The sequence below is a fragment of the Hirundo rustica genome, chromosome 8 (genome assembly GCF_015227805.2).
Source record: "Hirundo rustica isolate bHirRus1 chromosome 8, bHirRus1.pri.v3, whole genome shotgun sequence".
NCBI lineage: Eukaryota > Metazoa > Chordata > Aves > Passeriformes > Hirundinidae > Hirundo > Hirundo rustica.
Genome location: NC_053457.1, coordinates 7,512,712 through 7,530,728, shown reverse-complemented (window position 1 = coordinate 7,530,728; position 18,017 = coordinate 7,512,712). Strand labels below are relative to the sequence as shown.

Genomic DNA, 18,017 nt, shown 5'->3' with positions numbered 1-18,017 from the left:
AACGAAGATGATTTTCTTTGATTTTTCTCAGCATTTCAAATGAAACAGCACTGCCACTGTTCTGAGCGGACATACTCTCTGTCTGGGGGCCCAAACTTCCTATGCCTCACTATCTTCTAGTCTAGTTTTCTTAATAACTTGCCAAGAGTGATAGTATTTGCATGTTTTGCCATTTGAAATGTGTGCATACACATGAATTTTCCAGGGGGTTTTTTTGGCCAGTGGCTTGCTCCCTCAGGGTGAGATGTGAAGGTGGAAGAATTCTGCTGTTTTCTGCATTTATGATGTTTGGCTTGTGAATATTTTGAGGGGGGAAAAGTCTTTTTAGTTTAAATACTCCTCCAAGTATTCACTCTAGGTACTCAGTGCTGAGCTTCCTAATGATGCTACAGAGTACCTGTTGCAGTGAAGGATTTCTTATCTCAGTGCAACTTTGTAAATGGTCAGTGATTTCTGTAATGTGTTGCTCAGGCGCCCAATCTGTAATTGACTTAGAGATTTAAAGCGAGTCCCTTGCTGACATTGTGTTTATTGTTTGGAGTGCCAGATTAATTACAGCATGTATTGTAGTTGCTGTATTATGACCTCCATCTGCTTTTTATTAACTTTCCCTGTAAATGAGAAGCTGTCAGTGCGTACTGTTTCTTATATTCCGAAGAAAAATTCCCCCAAACCCCACAGTTGTGTACTTTAAAAATTAAAGAACCGTTGTGTTTAGATCACAAGTTTGTTTATTTCTTTTGTTTCTGGAGCAGCTGACTCAAGCATGGATGACTCCTCCCTGTTTTGCAATACATAAATGGACAGAAAGACCATCCCAGGCCATTTGAAACCGGGCCACAGGAGTTCGCCTTGGTTCTCTGTGAGCCGAGCAGTTAGACACGCACAAACCCACAGCATCCCTTGTGCCAGCAGCTGGCAGCAAATCCCTCATTTACTGGAGTCACTTATCCCAGCCTCCTGACTGCTGCCACTTCAGAAAACAGCCCCAGCCATTAATTCTCCGCTCTTGGCGTGCAGGAGAGGTGACAGGCGAGAAGGCTTTTAAAGAAAGTCACATTTTGTTGAGCCTTTTATCTCCTGTGTGCTCGGGGGGTGTGTGCCTGCAGCCGTGAGAGCTTGGAGCCAGGAATTTCTACTGGCTCAGAGGAAGATAAAATGCATTTATGGTCAGGCTGGTGAATGTTTTAAGGAAACTCTAGGCAGCAAAGGAGCCAGCAGGTGGGCATTGTACTTTAACTCCACTTACACAGGAGTGATTTGAACTTTGGTCAATTCCTGTAAGAGTAGGAAGATTTGGGGCTTTTCTGGTTTTGGTCGGGGTTTGATGTGTTTTCTGCGAAGAACAGATTTGTTTACACTTGACAAGACAAGGGAGGGGTAAAATACAAACACAGTTGTAATATGAAGGGAATTATCAAGGGGTTTAACATCCAGTGAGTGTGCTTGGCCGTAGCTGTAGTGCAACTGAAATTTCAAGCCCTGGAATGTAGTAATATAAACTTATTGCTGTAATTAAATTACTTGAGAGTACAAATTTGTCATGATCTTTCAGTGGAAATTGGAATTAGTCAATGCATTGATTTGGGATTTTTAGGCACTTCTAGCTAGCAGATACCTTGCAAAGTGCTATGAACTGCATTTGCATGTAAACTGGAGACTGAGAGTGTTCTGCTCTGATGCCCATCTTTCTATTTAAACTCAATTTTTGGGACACAAAATGCAATTTGTCAGAGTGACTGCTGAAAGGCACATTGCAGAGGTGCTCAATAGGCGATTCATTTCCCAGAGGTGAGTTTTGCTATTAGTGTAATAATGGGGAGAGACAGATGGACAGAAGTGATGCAGAGACAATTCATCTGAGAACAGCTCAGGAATAATTTCTTGATTTGAAAGGCAACACTGGACAATCAGGTGTTTGGTGTTTTTATTTCTCAGTATATCACAAAGAAATTGCCCTTACAGGGGAACAGTGTTGGCGGTGTTTGCTGGCTCTGAGCCCCTCCCTGAAGAGAAAACCAGAAGTGTTCAGGAGATGAAGGATCTCTTCCCAAATCAGCTGCAGACTGCATGTTATACTGATGAAAGTAATTTAATATCTGTGAATAACCTTCTAATGTAAGATATACAGCTCTTGGAGTGCTATATACATATTGCTATGCTAAAAGCTAAGAAATGGTCAATTATTACATGATTAAAATGTGATTCAATATTCACACAAAAACCTGTTGGTATAAAAGCATCTAGAAGGGTTTAGTATTCAGAACCAATTGAATGTCACCAGATGGATAATATTTTTGTTGATTAGGTGCATCCCAAGTGGGTTTAGAAGGAAGATGGAAACTCTGCTTTTCTTATCTCTCTCTTTTTCTTCCTGGAGACTAGAGCCTGCACAGGAATGGTGTGTGGAAAAAGCCAAAACATTGCCACGCTGGCTGAAAAAAAGTGTGTACCTTGTGCTTCTAAAAAATAATAAAAGAAGTAGTCATGTTCAGTCAACGGCAGAAACTTGTTGATACCACAGCAATTTTTGAGTGAAATTTCATATCCTTAATATTATCATAAGTTTAAAATATGTATTGATCTTTCAAATTTCAAGCCCAAGATGTAGAGATAGGTGTGTGTTAATGATCTCACTGTCTAGGAAAATGACTTCTTACAGCTTCAAAAAAGAGTTCACTTTCTCTTATTTAGTATGTATCTGTTGTAAGCAACGTAATTAGTGTCTGGTACGTAGGAAGAAATTCTGGGCAGTGAAAGTGGTCTGCTTGTACTGGAGTTCTTCTTTGTAAGAGCCTACTAAGCCCGTGAGTCACTGTTCCTCTGGACTGGAGTTTTACTGGATTATTGTCATAATTTGTCATTGATTATTATTGTCGTAATTTTCATCTAGTTCATGTAGCTGTTGCTACTTGAATAGCTCTCAAGAAGACAGCTTAGATATTTCTTTATTGGACTTGCCATTTTTCTCTTTGTTTAGAAAAACAGAGGAAACAAACAAAAAATGATACCTGTTCACGGTGTTCATCAGGAATACCATGGAAATAACCTCTTAAAATATAATAACCTGGGAAAGGAAAACTTTCCTGGGAAAATTCCTTTCACAGAGTGGGATACTAAAGCAGGGAAGGTAAAGTATTTGTAGTGGTGATCCAAAATATTCTGTGAGCTCTCTTTGGCTTTAGTCACCTGACGTCTGCGGTCCTGTTTGGGAGGCAGCTGTTTTTATCTTTCCAATAACATTTCATTCCATCCTGATTCCCAAGAGGGCAGGTCTGTTTGTCCTGCTCACTCGGGCCTATATAGTGCATTAATCTTTGCTCCAGGCTAACTGCATCCTCCTGGTCCAGCCGCTGGCTTTGTCCTTCCAGCGGCTGTGTCCAGACCAGCTCGCACAGTGGGGTGCAGTCAGTCACAGCAATCAGACACTAAAAGGTGCAGCAGCAGCCAGGGATTGATTGGATGTGAGAATACTGCAAGGAAGGCTCAGCCTGAGGCGTGAATTTAAGCTCACGAGTCAGATGATGTTTTTTATTTAGAAAAACGCAGTCACAAGGACTTTTTTGAGCATGTGTGTGCGTGAGAAACTAAAATTAGTTCATGGCTTATGCATCAGAAGTGCAACCCTGAGTATGAGTCTGCGTGCAGTGAGGAGACAGTGGTGTTATTTCTGATAGGAATGTCATGGCTGTTTTCTAGTCCTCCATTAAGCTGATCTTAAAATACTATAACTTTTTCCTTCTCTGTATTTATTTTCTTTCCCAGGCACTGTGATTCTGTGTTTGTGCTTTGAGTTACAATGGCAACAGACCTTTAAGTCATGAACTGTGAATTTGTTGGGTCCATGCTGAAAAAAATAAGCCATAGCAGATTTTGTGTCCTGCTGAGAGACTGCCTTGCTTTGGGTGGCTGTTGGGCTAAAGAGAGCTGCCCAAGAGGCAGCAGGAGGGCTGCATGGCATGTGCCTTTTCGTGGCTGACTGGATTTGCAAAATGTCCTTAATGGCTCTTTTTAGAAATTAAATAAGGAGTTTAAGCTCATCGTGGTGGTAACTGAAGCTGTGTAACTGAAATGGAGTGTTTTGGTCTTTACAATTAATCCATTCTCGTTTCTTCTTTTCAGGTTTTCTTCACCACCTTGGCCTTCCCCTTCTCCCTTGAAATCTGGTCACTTTTCTGTTTAAATTGCCATACGATCTGTTACCTCTTCCTTGTCTTCCCTTCTTTGCTTATGCTTTAAGAGAAGTCTTTCAACTTCATTTCCTCTGTCAGTGGTCCGAAATCCAGTCATCAATAGTTTATTTCTCCAAGCGTAATGTTGTACAGGTAATCTATTTTTTAAAGCTTATCTGATGTTTCTAGCTAATTCTCACCTAATTCTGGGCGTTCTGAACACGAATTTTCAGTGTTCTGCTGGGATGTTTCAAAGCTGCTAAGAGCTCCAAATGTGGGATTCAGCCATGATCCGTGTACAAGCGCGTCTCATTTCTTTTAATTTGTGAGGCTGCATCAAAAAGATATTTCACTCTGAGAGCCATTTTAAGCAGCCTGTTGCAGATATTGACATTTTCTTTTGAGCTATGCTGAAGTCTTTGAGAAACAAGATTCTCTGCTCTACCAGGTGTCTGTGTGTGTGATGTCGGTGTGTTCCTCAGTCCCTGTGAACATCTGTCTGCCTGTGTGTGTGTATAGGAGTGTTTACTGTAAATGGAGAAGTGAGGATGGGATTGCTGGCTGTACCTTGTTACAGGGAAAGCAGTGCTCTGGTAGTTAATGCTCCACAGGTGACAGCACGGCAGCAGCCAAACTGTAACAAGAGCGAAGGGCTGCGTGTAAAATGCCTTCCCTGGAGGGAACAGTGTGCGGGAGCAGTGCAACAAGTGTTTGCTTTCTCTCAGCTTCCTTCTCACGTCCTGAGTTGAACAGAAATCCTTCTAAACATGGTCTGGAGTTAGGTGCCAGTAATGGGGAAAAAAAAGGCTGAAAAAGTGCTGGGAAGGCAAAGAGTCTTTCAAATGTGTGCACACATATAGGCAGTGTCTCTAGCTCCTCCCAGGGACATTTCATAATCAGTTGTTTGTCCACAACAAATAGATCCCTCAGAATGCCCAGAGCCTCAGGGTATGTCTCCTCTCAAGACACTATTAATTGCTTGCAGCCCATGTGGAGTTTTATGATGTTCTTGGTAGGCTTTTGATCATGCCCAAGTTAGCTGGGTGAAATCTCGTTCAGAGAAAATGATGCTGCAGTCTAATTTCAGCTGAAAAAGAAAAACGGTGAGCCTCAAATGAAAAAAATGCATGTTGTTTCTGAGTGATACCTCTGAGAATACTCAGGAGCCTGCAGTAGGAAATGGCTCATTGCTTTCTGCCTTAATACACGAGTAGTTTTTTCCTTCTGTGGTTTAGACGCTGGGAGGAGAAGTGATTGCCCTGAGTTATATTGGAGCGAGGGTAAGAATTCTTTTAGACTGGTAAGCCAACAGCACCAGGTGCCCAAGTCACAAATTTATTTTATTATTCAATTGAGCTCCTTTGCATGTGCCCTTACTCCTGAGCGTTTGCTCCATGCTTTTAGCCTTAATGTTGCTTTTCCACGGCAATAGTTTGAGCCTTTTTCAAGTCTCTCTTGGCTATTACCAATCATCTACTTTGGTGAGGGAATATCCACTCCTAAACCTGTACACACAGTATTTCCTAATTTACTTATGAGCATTAAATAAATTGTTTCAATTTTAGATTACTTTTTTCCATATTAATAGGAAGCCTTACTTGACCTTTTTGCTTACTTCACTTTTTTTATAGGTCTGTTTTTTCATCTTGTTGCAGAGTGATCAGTGTATTTGCCCTTTCAGATGAGAACATACCAACTTCTACGTGTTAATTTATTGCTTGGGTTTTTTTTTTTTCCCCCTTAATTTTAATTTCTCACATAGCTTAGTGTGGTTTTGTTGGTACTTTTGGGACAGACACTCTCATAGCTTGTCCCTTAAAAATGCTGGATCTCTTCTTTTGTCTTTTTGTTTGAATGGCTCAAGTTCTGTAATACTCTCGGGCTATTCAGATCTTAATCAGCCCCTCGTTAAAAATGACTGTCATCTGCCCTGGTGTTGCCCAGTTGTCTGGCTATTTTTAGAGTATTGGTATTTTGGTATTTGTGTTACTTAACTGAAGGCTGTTCATCCTGTAAACAAGCTGGATGCATAGCTGTGATCTGAAGAGCTGCCCCACACACTAAATCTAACACTTGAATTTCAGGAGAGGCCCACACAGTTCAATGGCTTCATTATTCAAAATATTTCTTGCCTGGCAGAAGCTGGTGTAGATGCATTTGCACTGGCACAGACATGCTTTTGCTTGGAGGAATTTTGTTTTGTTTACTGAAGTGTCACACACAATAGTAGCAATAAAAGCCGGAGGCTTGCTTGGTATAGCTGTGGACAAAGATTGGGGAGGTGAAACTCTGCCAAAGTGTGGAGTGAGGAATTTGAGGATAGGAGCAATAAAAGACCACTTGAAGGCAAGAGTCTGGCAAAATGAAGGCTGCTGAGAAAAATTTCCAGCGGTATCTGTTGTGTAACTTCAGCTTTCTATTCTGTGTAAATATTCCTCCATTCTTGAGAGGCGGGGAAGAAGGCCTGCTAAAGTTAATTATTTATTTTCCATTCCTGAAGGAAAATATACTGCCCTTCAAAATGGATGGAAAAGATGGATTACTATAGAACGGCATTTTTTATAGTTTGCAGGACACTCATCATGTTGCTTCTTAGGAGTTAAAAACCTTTCCCAGGGTCTGATGCTACACTTTAAATAAAGTGTTAAGGCCTAGTACGCTTCCAGCACACAGACCTCTTCTGAAGCCTTTGTTCTGTGTTTGCAAAGCTTTGGTGTCTCTTGTCTTTATTTATGGTAGGCACCTGCTCTTTGTTCTCTCTAGTTTTATATGTAATACACTCCCGGTTATACTGAGGAGCTTACAAAAAAGGATGATTTTTTTTTTTTTTTCCCCCCCCAGTAAATGCAGGCATCAAATCCTGCATTCCTTAGGGATGAGGGATGATGCAGCATCGCCTGGACAGAGGTGGCATTGCTGTGGCCCCAGCCAGGGGAGTGGGTTGGGTCAGTGGGTGGTTTCCTGCCAGCCAGGGCTGTGTGCCGGTGCTGTGGCCACACGGGTCGGTGGAAATAACACCTGCAGTTTGTGTTTATCTGCGCTGCCAGGACCAGACGTGCCTCGCACGCGTTGCAGCTTTGTGCCTGGCAATCCTCTTCACACCTCTGAGAGTGCCGTGGATATTTCTGGGGGCTTTGACAGTGCGTTGCTGCCATCGCACCTGTAGCTGTTTCAAATATTAAGTTTAGAGCTATATCCAACCAAGATTTTTGTCTTAGTGCCTAAGACAAGGTAGGATTTTTTTCCTTAATTGAATGTAATTAATTGAGCTGTTAATCCAGGCAATCCGCTGCAAAGAGAACGAGCTGTTTGATTCCACGGCTATTTTAAGAAATATTGTTTCTGTGATACACAGAAAATCAGGTTAATTTTGATCTAATTGTCTCTCTAAATTCTTCATTGATTCCTAAAATGATCTGCTTGTTGACTGTTATTTTGTGAGTTTTCCTGCAGATCATATGTAATTTCAAGGTGCGTTCAAATCATGCAAGGCCATTCACCTTTTAGTTACAGGTAACTCTTTTCAGGCAAAATATGATGAGGATATTGTGTTAAATAGTGTTTCACTGAAGGAAAGGGTGAACAACTTTCAAAGAACAAGTTTCTGTGACCTAAACTTCATATCCATTTCCAACTACTGTGTCCATGACAAGAAGTCAAGCAAGGAGAGGAGGGTACTTATGCTCCCAAATCTTTCAAAATTGGTCATATTTTAGAACGGTCACTGGCATCAGTGGATTCTTTTTTGCTTTGTGGGTTCATCTTTGGTTTTGTTTTCAAACTGAGCAGTTGAGCTTTTTTTCATCTTAAAAGAACAAACAAATGTAGAAATACAGGATGTTTGCCCGACGCTGTCAGTATCAACAGAAAAGAGGCGTCCAACTGAGATGAGAAATGGAAAAAATAGGTTATTCTAAACTGTATTTTCACCCACGAGTAAGTAAATAATATTATGGAATGATAGTAATCTCCTTTGGCGCTAATAGGATGCCAGGCTTGATTTCAGGTAATTTTCCTACATATAATCAAATGTGTGCTGAAATATAATGTTTGCAAATACGTGAAAATCAGCTCTGCAGTGGTGCTGATGGTCTGGCCTTGTGTTTTTCCTGGTTGCATCTAAAAGAGCACTTGGAGCACACACAGTGTGCTAGAATCTGCTTCTGGGAATTTCTGACTGCGACATCCACTTCAAATATCATTCACAGCTTAAATGCATTAGAACCACATGGCTTCCTGTCAGCTTAAAAAAGAAAAGAAAATTTGCCCTTAAGACCATTTTGTTGGGTTTTTGTTTGACTTTGCTCCATTGTGAAAGGCTGAAGCAGCAGATTTTTGAAGCTTCCGTAGGTTCTCTGTGCGTACCATGTTTTTGTGACTATGGTTTTTCCATCTGAAAAATAAAATATATGTGTTTCTCAGAACTCAAAATGCTGCATTTTTCTTGACTTCCATGAAACTTGGCAGTGAATCCTGTGCTCCTTCAGAGTTTCTGTATCCCCAGCTGAATGTGCTCAGAACTTCTCAGTGGTAAAGACTAGAGGCTTATTTTTTACTGTTGGAGGGAAAAGAGTATCCAGGCATGACTTGAAGAGTTTCAATTTTCAATTGAATAGAACAGGTTTACAGCCTGAGGTTGTATTAATTTCACATTTGTTTAGTAGGGAAGTGATTTCAATCATTGAGATGATGGGAAAGGCAGATATGTTGTGTTACAGCTGTTTTCTCCTGGCACTGAGAAAATATTTATTTTTATATTCCCTAAGATGTATATATTTGTCTACCATAATGAATTCCATTAATTCAAGAGTCAGAAGAGAGTGGAGTTTTGTTTTTTTGGTTTTTTTGGTTTTTTTTTTTGTTTGTTTTGTTTTGTTTTGTTTTTTGTTTTTTTGTTTTTTTTTTTTTTTTTAAGGACAGTCCTTTGTATCACAAGAGAAAAAGGCACTGCAAAAGAGGCATCTTTCAGCAGTACCATACCCTTGTTTTTAACAATTAGAAATGTGGGTGGTAGTTGGGCTTCTCTTTGTTTGTTGTAACCGAGCTTACATTCGATGTTTTGATGGTAATTTTGCACTGTGGCACTTTGTGCTCCTGGACACCAGATGGTGCTGCTAAACTGGCTGACGTGTCATTTTCACACTCGGAGTGCTTGGTTTAGTTCCAAAGTTGGGTCTGTGCTCTCTGTCCAGGTGTATATTACGGGATGCAGAACTGCACCTGCTAGCTCAGCCCAACACCTTGTGTCGTTTAAGGGCAGTGGTCTGAAAATTATCATGTAAACCAAGTGGGCTGTAGAGTCAGTATTTGAGATCTCACTGGCAAACCCCACCATCAGTGGGTGTTCCTGCTCATTTATGTACCTGAACTTCAGCAATTTGTTTTAGAAAAGTGTCATTTAAATTTCATTTGATAACTGCAATCAGAAAACCTTGGAGAGACACCTTTAGTGCCAGGATAAAACTGCAAAGGATATTTGTAGAGACTAATTAAATGTAACAAAGGGGATGATGAGGGACGGTTTGAGTTTGGTGGGCTGCCAAAAAGCTTTGACTTGTGCGCTGTTACTTTTGGTTTGAGAAGATATGTTGGCTTAGCTATGTGATTGCATTGCAGGCAGTGTTTATGATACTGTGATATGCATTTGGAATTCGATTTCTATTTATTTTGAGTCAGTTCTCATGTTTTATAAATTCATCTGGTATTCCTAATGGTGGGGCTGAAGGGATGGAATAAGACATTTTGGTCTTCAGCTGAATCCCAAAGGCTGGTGGTACAGTTTATCAGTGGATTATAAATAATGGGCTCAAATTTATTTGAGCGGTGAGGAAATTTTTTTTATAGGTATTTTACTGTATTTTTCTTACACGTTTGTTTCTTTTATAGATCCCCATATTAAAGTTTCTGGGAAAAAAGAGAACGTTAAAGAAGCAAAAGAGAAAATCATGTCTGTGTTGGACACAAAAGTAAGAAAACTTTCATAGAATGACACCTTAGCCCCTGATTTTGTGGTGACATTGATCTCTTTAATGGGCACGTTCCAAGAGAAGGTATTTATGGACACGCTAAAGCAAAGTCTCCAATAAATGCCTTGCAGATGTTGATATTGGTGTATACCCACATATTTAAACATTTTGCAAGAAAAATACTTGCTTGAAGCAGCTTTTCCAGATCTGAATTATATAGAAACAGTATTTCCAGCCATATGGCTAAAAGCATAAGTGATTTGTTCATTGAATTGGGGTTTTACTTCAAAATCTGAAATACTGCTTCCCTGCAAGCAATAGATTATGCAACCACTTCAGAGAACCTAACATTTTGTTTCTGTTTGAAATTTGATTTTAGGAGCATTGATGCTGTTTTACGTTTTAACTGTTACTCTATTATTACACTCTGAAACATCAGGACCAGAACTTCTAAAACGTGTGGATTTTGGCCGGGGGTCTCTTTTGTTCATCAGATATTGTTGTCATTCAGCAGCAGCTCTTTTGGGGCAGTGTGTATGGCTCCTGTGTAGTTGTATGGCACCTTCCTGCTTCTCTGAGCAGATTGCCAAAAGGAGCACTCGAGTGATAAGCACCACTTTTTTGAACAACTATTAACAACATTATTATGAGCTGTTAACAGCAGAGCTTTTAAGAATAGCTGTAGGCCGTGCATTTTAAAAAATTCATTTACCAAAAAAATATTGGTTAAGGAAGAAAAAAGTTATTTGGTCCCATGGCTTTGATTTACAAAGCCTTCATAATGTGATCCTTTCAGATCAAACAGGGGTGCATGACTTCAACTGAAAGAAGACAGAATTAAAAGAAATTAGAAATAAATTGCAAAAGGACGCTTAAGTCACAGTTGGTAAAAGTTCAGGGGTATTTTAAAAGCCTTAGTCATTTTTTTAAGCTGCATCTTTTGGGGTGTTTATCTCCAACTTATTTCCTCACTAGAAAGAAAGCAAGACCAAATGAACAGCCAACTGGTTGCTATTAAAAACGCCCTCCTTGAGCAGAAGTTCAGTAATAGCAAAAATACTTTGGAAATACGACTTGGATGTCATTCTTGAACTTAACGTTACTCTTAACAAGTTAAATCCTCGGGTTCTGCTCTGACCAAATCTAACTGTGGGTGCTTGATTTCCAGAGCAATCGGGTAACCTTGAAGATGGATGTTTCACATACAGAACACTCTCATGTGATAGGTAAAGGTGGCAATAACATTAAAAAAGTGATGGAGGAAACGGGATGCCATATCCATTTTCCAGACTCAAATAGGAACAATCAAGCAGAGAAGAGCAACCAAGTAAGTATTGTTTAACACTGAGCTCATTTGTATTGTAATTCCTGGGAGTATAAAACATTTCTAAACATCTCTCATCAATATGAGTTTTTTGGGGATGGTGTGTTTGTGTTCAGGGAAATAGATTTTTGGTATTTACACTGTGTGGAAAGTACAGGGCTTCCTAAGTGAGCAAATCTTTAAAAACAGATGGAAACAATTTGTGATGGCTCATGAATCATTTTAATTTTTTTAAGCTAAAATTACTTTGTGCATACTGAAGTCAGCAACTTAGTGTGAACGGTAGAGAAGTGGTATGAAAAAATCTGCTTTTGTAATTTTTTTTTCCTGTTCAACACTGACTTATTCAGCATATTGATTGATTTCTGGTTTTGGTGCTTTTTGCTTATGGTGTAACTTACTTGTAGACTAAACTTAGCAAATAGGCAGCAGATATGAATGTCCTAAGAGTTCAACTTCATTAGAATAAGTCATTGAGCCTGAATTGTGCATCTTTTCTAATACTAATATTGGTGGAATGCTTACTTTCAAGTCTCTCACCCTTGTACTTTGAATTCCCACTTGTGCATCCTAACGGCTGCGGAGCAAAATGTGGTAATTTCAAAGCGTTCAAGAAAATCTACTGTTGTCTGAATATTAGCATTGAACACATGTAGACAGTAATAATTCCATGATTTGACCTAAACCACTGTTTTTAAATATATATAACCTAATATGTTGTAACATTTTCTTATATTGGCTATAGTTTTCAGATAGTGTTTGGAGAACAATCAGGATGTCAGCAGGTGGGAAATACCTTGATTGTTTTCCTTAGATTTCTTTTTTTTTTTTGCTTAGGGTGACCACAGCTATCTGAATAACTCTTCCATGCCTCACTTGAAAATATGATCCAGTGTTTTTCATATTCTTGCTCTTCCAGGTGTCTATTGCAGGACAGCCAGCTGGAGTGGAGTCCGCAAGAGTCAGAATTCGGGTAATGCTCTAGCTCAGTGTAGCATCCCCTTAAAAATCCCTGTCAGGGAAAAAATGCATAGTTTTGAGAGCCCCAGAGCTGTCTACCTCTGTCTGGTGACAGCAGAAATGTGGGAACAAATGTGAGCATCCATATGAGAAATGTGCCAAGGGTATTGTAACAGTGATTCGCATTCTGGCCGAATTTTTAACTGGCCCAAAGTGGGTCTTGAACACGAAGTCTACATTCTCAGCAAGATGTAAATTAATTCCATGTTGTGTAGAAAATTACATCTTAACTTACCCACCACAGATGGCCTGTGGAAGCTCAGGCATCCTATGTAAATCTATGACTTGGGAAAGGTAATTTCTGCTTCTCACATTTTAACCATTTTCATGTATAATTTATGTAAATAATTCAGTGTCATTCTCCACTTGTAGATATTTTCTATATTTTCCTTTTCGTTTCAACTCTTACATGTATTTTGGCATGGGTCATGAAAAATCAGGTAAATTACCAAAAGCTCTCTGCAAGTTTTTCGCCAGAGATGTCACGCAACCTTATTCCTTATTTTGAGGAAAAAAAAATCAGCCAAGCAAAAGTTGAAAAAGTCTCTACAAAAAAAAACCCCACTCTAGTATCTCTGGAAAAAGAGGTGCTTTTTTCCAAGTGACAAAATATTTTTATCCATGAACTCTGGGCAGAGGATGTGTTTTGTCAGTTAAATCATCACTGACCAGTACATTACAGTTGAAGAATAAAATTGCTCTAGTTTGATCTGGCTTTCCATGTCTCCTCTTCATTATTGTTGTAGGAGCTGCTTCCATTGGTACTCATGTTTGAATTGCCTATTGCTGGAATTCTCCAACCCATCCCAGACCCTAATTCTCCGACCATTCAGCACGTATGTCAGACGTATAACATTTCTGTTTCCTTCAAGCAACGCTCTCGAATGTATGGTGCTACAGTCATTGTCAGAGGGTCACAAAACAACACTAGTGCTGTGAAGGTAATCTCTGCTCTTAAGAAGGTTTCTGAATGTCATATATTTGTAATTTATACGTCTCAGATGGTATTCATTGCCTCATCAGCGCATTATTGTATAATCATTTGCAAACCCTGAAGGTTTGAATTTTTTCCTGTACTAGTACAGGTGAAGTGTAAAAATGAAGCATGGAAAATAGTTTAAAGTTTAGGATTTAGCATCATTGGTGGTAAGGTTTTAATCTCGTGCTCACCTCCTGCGTATTTGTTCGGGTTCTTGACAATTCTGGAATACATGCTGGTCTTACCCATCTTTTAATTTAAAAAAAAGCAAATAGAAACCATGAAATACACCTTCCATCTCAAATCATTCATGCTGAGCACTTCTCAACCTGCACGCAAATTTATAACCTTGAAAGTTGCCCAATCAGTCAATAAAACTGGTGTTGTGAATCCAGCGCTTGGAGATGTGAATTTGACAGCCAAGGCAAGGAGCTGCCAGGAGCCTGTTCATCTTAATAAAGTGAAAAAGTGTTCTTGTTAGGAACTGGCAGTATGAGAGATTGATATGGTCCCAGATGGGTTTATCTCGAGACAGTAAGAACATCTGATCCCAACACCGGGAGGTGAGTTTTGCAAGTGTACCTACCCAGATAAATCTCTGTTAACTTTGACTGCTTTTGTGGCCGCAAAAGGTCTGCTGGGACCAAACCCTGTGGCACTGTCTTACTGCCTGTTAGAGAGTGGCTGCATTAAGTGCTGCATTTGGTCATAAAATGGGAGTAGTGGGCAGAGTTTAGTGCATTTTGTTACCTTTAACGAATCAATTGTGCTTTTAAACCCAACAGCGTCTTTTTTTATCTTGCCTGTGGAGTGCATGGCAAGAAGGGAAGCAGTCTGAGATCTCCTTTTGTGTGCCTGTGAGAACTGTTTCAGTGGTTTCTCCCATTTCCCCCCAGGAAGGAACAGCTATGCTCCTGGAACACCTGGCTGGGAGCCTGGCCTCTGCAATCCCTGTGAGCACACAGCTGGACATCGCAGCGCAGCATCATCTCTTTATGATGGGTCGAAACGGCAGCAACATCAAACATATCATGCAGAGGACTGGTGCTCAGATCCACTTCCCTGACCCTAGTAACCCACAGAAGAAATCCACTGTCTACCTCCAGGGCACTATTGAGTCTGTCTGTCTTGCCAGGCAATATCTCATGGTAAATACTTTCAGTGAATCTTGTGTGAAGAAATGGCCAGATCATAGAAAATGTGCTTGCTGTGCGTGTGTTTACAAGCCACATGTAAATTAGCCTTGGAGAGGAAGAATTGCTATTCACACTGCGAACAGCCAATTCAATTTTTTGTCAGGGTTTTGTCAGTGTTTGTAGTTATTGAAAATATTTGTGATCTCTGGTAATGTGACTTGAAAAATAACCTTGGTAATATAAATGCAATGTAAGTCATTTAAATTTACAGTAGCAATATGCCTCTGAGTAGAGGCAGATTTCTGAAACACTCTGTGGGTGTGTTGGTTGACAGGTCGTGTTTTATTTTGCCAACCTGATTTTTCTATGTTTGTGAGGTAAAAAGTTTTCTTTTGAAGGGAAATGTCAGGAATTCCTTAGTTCAATTCCTTAGTTCCCACATAGGCAAGTTTTCAATGAAATTGAGAAACCGTAGGAAAAAATTACTTATTTTGCTGTCATACATTCTTTATAGTACCACAGTCACAACTCTATAAGGCCTTTTCTAAATATAGCTCTGGTGGTGAATATCATTATTTGTGGAGATTTTTGGTATATTGGTCTTTAAACTTCACAGGAGCCTTTAGCCATTATTTTAGTACTAATGTATGTACATATTTTTTTATATTTGTGAATATTGAGAGACAAAATGTGCAAGGACTGGACCATCCAGTTTATGGGGTTTTTACTCTAAAGCTTTCGTATTTCAAGGATGTTACAGATGTTGTCCATATCACTAGAAAATATTTACACAGCTGATCTGGAATGGGGAAGAGAAAGGTAAAAGTTAAGGCTTAGGCAATGGTAAATTAGAGATTTTTTACAAGTGTGTTTCCTTATTTCAAACAGTTTAATGGGAGACTCTTAGTATGGGTGTCCTGCCATCATTTCCTGACAAGACTGTGCTGATTGAAATGTCAAATATTCAGTAAATCATTTCACTCTTATGCTACCAAACTCTTTGTTCAGAGTCCCGGGACAGAAAGATACAACTGTATTCTTTGCATACAAGGAAATGGCTTTCCCTAAGATTTCAGCCTTGCTATTTTTTCTGAACTGACAGAAATTTCCTTACATCGTGATGTGTAAATGTTACAATGTCTATATATAGTTCAGTTTATTGCTGGTATTTTTATGGGAAAATGGCCAGGTACAAGTGCTAGGAGTTTTTTGTGCTTTTCTTTTCAGGGTTGCCTTCCCCTCGTGCTCATGTTTGATATGAAGGAAGAAATTGAAGTAGAACCACAGTTTATAACACAGCTAATGGAGCAGTTAGATGTCTTCATAAGCATTAAGCCTAAGCCAAAACAACCAAGCAAGGTTTGTGCAAAGCTAATATTTTCCTTTTAGGCTGTCATGACAAGGTTTTAGAGCTGATGAGTTGATGTGTGCTCTTCCCCACCAGTTTAACGGATCATAAATTTGTGAAAGCCATACGTATTTTCTGCTTGAAATATCAGTTTAAACGATCCAGCAGCTCTACTTTAGAGTGATTTGACTTTCTTTAAATGCTTAATAATAAAGAAATTAGCTTTTGTATAGAATACATTGATAAAGGCAGTGGGAGGCGTTCATTGTAAAGTATTTAGGCCAGTACAGGGACTCTTGCAGTTATCTTTGTTGTATAAAATGCCAAAGCAGGCAAAAGTTCTACAATTTTAAATTATCATTTTGTTGTGTCAGTTTGTGAGCTTCCCTGTGTAGGGATATATAAAATCAATACAAAGAAATGTCCTGTAGAAGATGTACAAGAAGCAGTGGGATTTTGTAATTTAATTTTCCAGAAACTTACTACCTCATTCTCAGACAGCTATGAATTTTATAGGTAAATTTAATATGAACAACTGGGGTTTTGTCCACTTCAAGGTAAAAAGCTCAGGTAAAAGAGAAGATATTAATTATTAATCCAGTTATCTAGCTCTTGAGGTACTTAACACTTGGTCCAGCAAGAAGCACCAAGGTACTGTAGTAGTTAATTTTCTTAGAGAGGTCTTCCATCATTCTCATTGCAAATTGTTACAAAATCCCTAATCTTACTCTCCTGAACTTCAGGCCCCTGAATTTAAATAGCTGCTAATGGATCTTAGCTCATGCTGTCTCACGCTTCTGTGGTTGTGGTAGCCATGCAGGGGTATGCAGAGGAATTATCTGTTTGCAGATCTGTGATGTAGAGAAGTGTTACTCACTGGTTTTCCTTTTTTTGTTGTTGTTTTCTTTCCCTGCAGTCTGTGATTGTAAAAAGTGTTGAACGAAATGCCTTAAATATGTACGAGGCACGGAAATGTCTCTTGGGACTTGAAAGTAGCGGAGTCACCGTAGTATCAAATCCCTCTACTGTCTCTTGCCCCGTTGGTCTGTCTTGTCCTGGTTTGGATATTTTGTCCTCAGCAGGGCTAGGACTCACTGGGCTTGGTATGCGTTCATTATATTTATATTTTCATTTATATAGTCTTGTTTTAAACTGAATTCACCTGTACTAGAAAAAAGGACCGGATGTGTGTTTTGCGTAAGAAGTCGTGTTAAAACATTGGAGAGTTGTAACAGCCCCTGGCCTCTCAAGGGCTCGTGATTATAAAACTTCTCCAAGGCTTTTGTGATCAGCTGTGGGACTCGTCCCTGTACAAAAATCTCTGGAAGTGTGCAAACCACTCAGCTGAAAGGGAGGGAAACACAGGTGAGGCAGGGCATGGGTGTTACAGCTTCTTTGGCTGTGTGATGTCTCAGGCTGTCCTGAATTTGGGTGGGTACTTAAGCCTGGCAACAGTACTGGGAAAGGTAACATAGCAAACACCACATTTCAGGTCAGTATTTCACTGTAACTGAGGGATCCATGTGCTTCCAGTTTAGACCTTACCAGCTGGAGATTTGGGACAAAAATGAGTAAACTTCTTATCCTAATTTTGTGGGAGCTCATAGTCCAGACTGAAAGTACCATTTTATTTTCAAGCTCTGAAAATGCCTTTGTATCAGAAATGTATAGATAGCAAACCCAAGTAGTCCCAGAAGAATCCAGTGACAAATCTTGACACAGGTCCTAGAAACTCCGAGTTCTCATGTAAACAGCACTGTCCCTTGTGACCTGCCGTGCAAGAGTGCTGTGTAGCTCCATCTCTCATGCTTCCCTGGGGTCACACAGGAGAAAGCATTTGTGCCATTTGACTGTGCTTTTTAATGCTTCTGTGACTGTTCTTGTCATGCTGCACTTTGGGGGTTTGGGGTTTTTACCTTGGCAGTGTGTAGTGCTGAACGGCTTTGTGAATGCTTTTACAAAGAGCTGCTTTGGGGAAATGCTTTGGGAGTGATCAATGCATTTGGGGGATGATTTGCAGCCTGTATTGAAGGTGCAAAAAGAAATTGAATAGTTGTTGGCGTGCAAGTAGT

The 18,017-nt window shown here is 39.7% G+C and overlaps 1 protein-coding gene across 2 annotated transcripts in view; it reads left to right on the top strand.

Annotated features, from left to right (window-relative positions):
• BICC1 (BicC family RNA binding protein 1) overlaps positions 1-18,017 on the top strand; it is a 90,089-nt gene that overhangs the window by 57,616 nt on the left and 14,456 nt on the right. The window contains exons 1-8 of one of the 2 annotated variants that reach the window (XM_040071051.2): positions 4,302-4,325; positions 10,059-10,138; positions 11,307-11,465; positions 12,382-12,435; positions 13,229-13,423; positions 14,358-14,609; positions 15,825-15,956; positions 16,862-17,048. In XM_040071051.2, the coding sequence (XP_039926985.1) occupies positions 10,118-10,138; positions 11,307-11,465; positions 12,382-12,435; positions 13,229-13,423; positions 14,358-14,609; positions 15,825-15,956; positions 16,862-17,048 (1,000 nt within the window). In that variant the 5' untranslated portion in view covers positions 4,302-4,325; positions 10,059-10,117. Of the gene's footprint in view, positions 1-4,301; positions 4,326-10,058; positions 10,139-11,306; positions 11,466-12,381; positions 12,436-13,228; positions 13,424-14,357; positions 14,610-15,824; positions 15,957-16,861; positions 17,049-18,017 lie in introns of those variants that run through there. The other variant, XM_040071050.2, reaches the window with a different exon arrangement.